The sequence below is a fragment of the Melanostigma gelatinosum genome (assembly GCF_949748355.1).
Source record: "Melanostigma gelatinosum genome assembly, chromosome: 18".
NCBI lineage: Eukaryota > Metazoa > Chordata > Actinopteri > Perciformes > Zoarcidae > Melanostigma > Melanostigma gelatinosum.
In genome coordinates this window covers 15,096,350-15,097,997 of record NC_136651.1, presented here as the reverse complement: position 1 = coordinate 15,097,997, position 1,648 = coordinate 15,096,350, and the positions used below count along the sequence as shown (strand labels likewise).

General features: G+C 46.6%; 1 protein-coding gene across 1 annotated transcript; it reads right to left on the bottom strand.

Moving 5' to 3' along the window:
* Positions 1-573: 573 nt before the first annotated feature.
* Positions 574-1,367, bottom strand: LOC306792047 (growth arrest and DNA damage-inducible protein GADD45 gamma-like; the record flags this gene model as incomplete). Its single annotated transcript, XM_079289036.1, has 3 exons — positions 574-832; positions 951-1,158; positions 1,267-1,367. 3 exons carry the CDS (start codon positions 1,365-1,367, stop codon positions 719-721), a joined length of 423 nt encoding a protein of 140 aa, XP_079145162.1. The 3' UTR covers positions 574-718.
* Between the last annotated feature and the right edge of the window lie 281 nt (positions 1,368-1,648).

The following is a 1,648-nucleotide window of genomic DNA, read 5'->3' as shown; positions in this document are numbered from 1 at the left end:
AGTTCATTCACACACTTATATTCTATTCATTTGAACACATTGTATATTTTTTATTTTGTTATTATCGAATGTAAAACTTTCTTTGATTTTTAGACTTTTTTTTGACAGAATTTGTCATTGTTACATTTCTAAAGTGAAACCTTTAGAGAATAAACTTTGTTTTCAATGTTTTTTTGTTTTTGTTTTAGAATATTATTTGTCATCGTTAAATTTCTAAAGTGAAACCTTTAGAGAATTAAGACAATTCTGGAAAGTGGGAAACATTTTCGCTGATTGCAACTGTTGTCATGTTGCTCAGCAAAGAGGACATCATTAAAAAAGTCTTTTTTTTAAGAACGCCTCTTCCTCAGCACCGCTTCTTCTCCTGCTGCGCGTGCTTCAACGTGCGACGTCCGCTCTGTGGGACCACAGGACGCAGAACTCGCATCTCCTTCCTCTCCAAACCTCATCCACACAAAGAATGAGGGTCGATGTGTCGCTCTTGCGGCATACCTGACCTCATTCACATAAAGAATGAGAGTCATCTTGGCATGGACGGGACAAGAGGCGACGGTTCACGGGGGGGCCCTCTCGGGGCCGGCGCCGTGCTGCCTGGACGGGAATCCTCCTCAGGAGTATCCAGGGATGAGCAGAAACATGGTCATCCTCTTCATCAGGATGAGTATTTCCAGATAAGAAGCTTCACAGCATCTGAGCAAGAGAGGAGCCGAGGTCCACATCAACGCTCCGGGAGGCTGATCTCAGGAACCCAGTCGCTCAGACTGCGGCTCTCCTCGCAGAACAGGTGCAGCTTCTCCAGAGCAGGGTCCTCCCAAGACCCATCAGCTGGGTTCTGTTCAAACAGGAAGAGGAAAGAGGCTTTAGTTGTGTGTTTCTTACACAAAAGCATCACGTATAGACTTGTGAAATGATTTATAATCACACAATCTGGTTCTCTGAGCTCTACATACCGTGATGAGGACGCAGTGAGTATCTTCAAGCTGCTCCACCTTGTCACCAACAATCTCAGCCAGACGCTGCATGTCGCTCACTCTGACGATGCTGATGTCGTTGTCGAAGCAGAAGGACTGGATGAGGGTGAAGTGGATCTGCAGAGCGATGTCGCACTGGAAATCCTCATCCATGGCCAGGACGCAGAAAGACACACTGTCCGGGTCACTGTGGATAAAGAAAAGTCACCTGTTAGCTGCTGCTGTTATGAGGGATCATGTCGGCTGGTCATAGAGGATGCCAAAGTCATATTCAAGTCATGTTTAGTTTACTTACTCAGTCATGATTTTAGCGCTCTCGTAGACTCCAACAGTGAGTCGATCCTCGCTCTGAGCGCAGAGCAGAGCTTCCTTCAGAGATTTCCCGGGAGACTGCATGGTGATAGTTTATCTTTAAGGTTCGGCTGGTCAGAAAGTCCAGAGAAGAGTGTTTGTGCTTCCTCTAAGGCTCTGCCAGCATTTATACTGCAGACCCGGCACACGCTCACTCTCTGATTGGCCGTTTGGGGCACAATGACTACAGCAGGCCTGCAGCCCCTGCCCCACCCTCAGGGACGCGTGCCTATAGAAAAGTCTTAGAAAGTCAGGGGAAGTTTTGGGTGAAAGGATCAGATGTAGAAACTCTGACCTTTTGAAATGTTTCTTTCAGCGTACAGGAA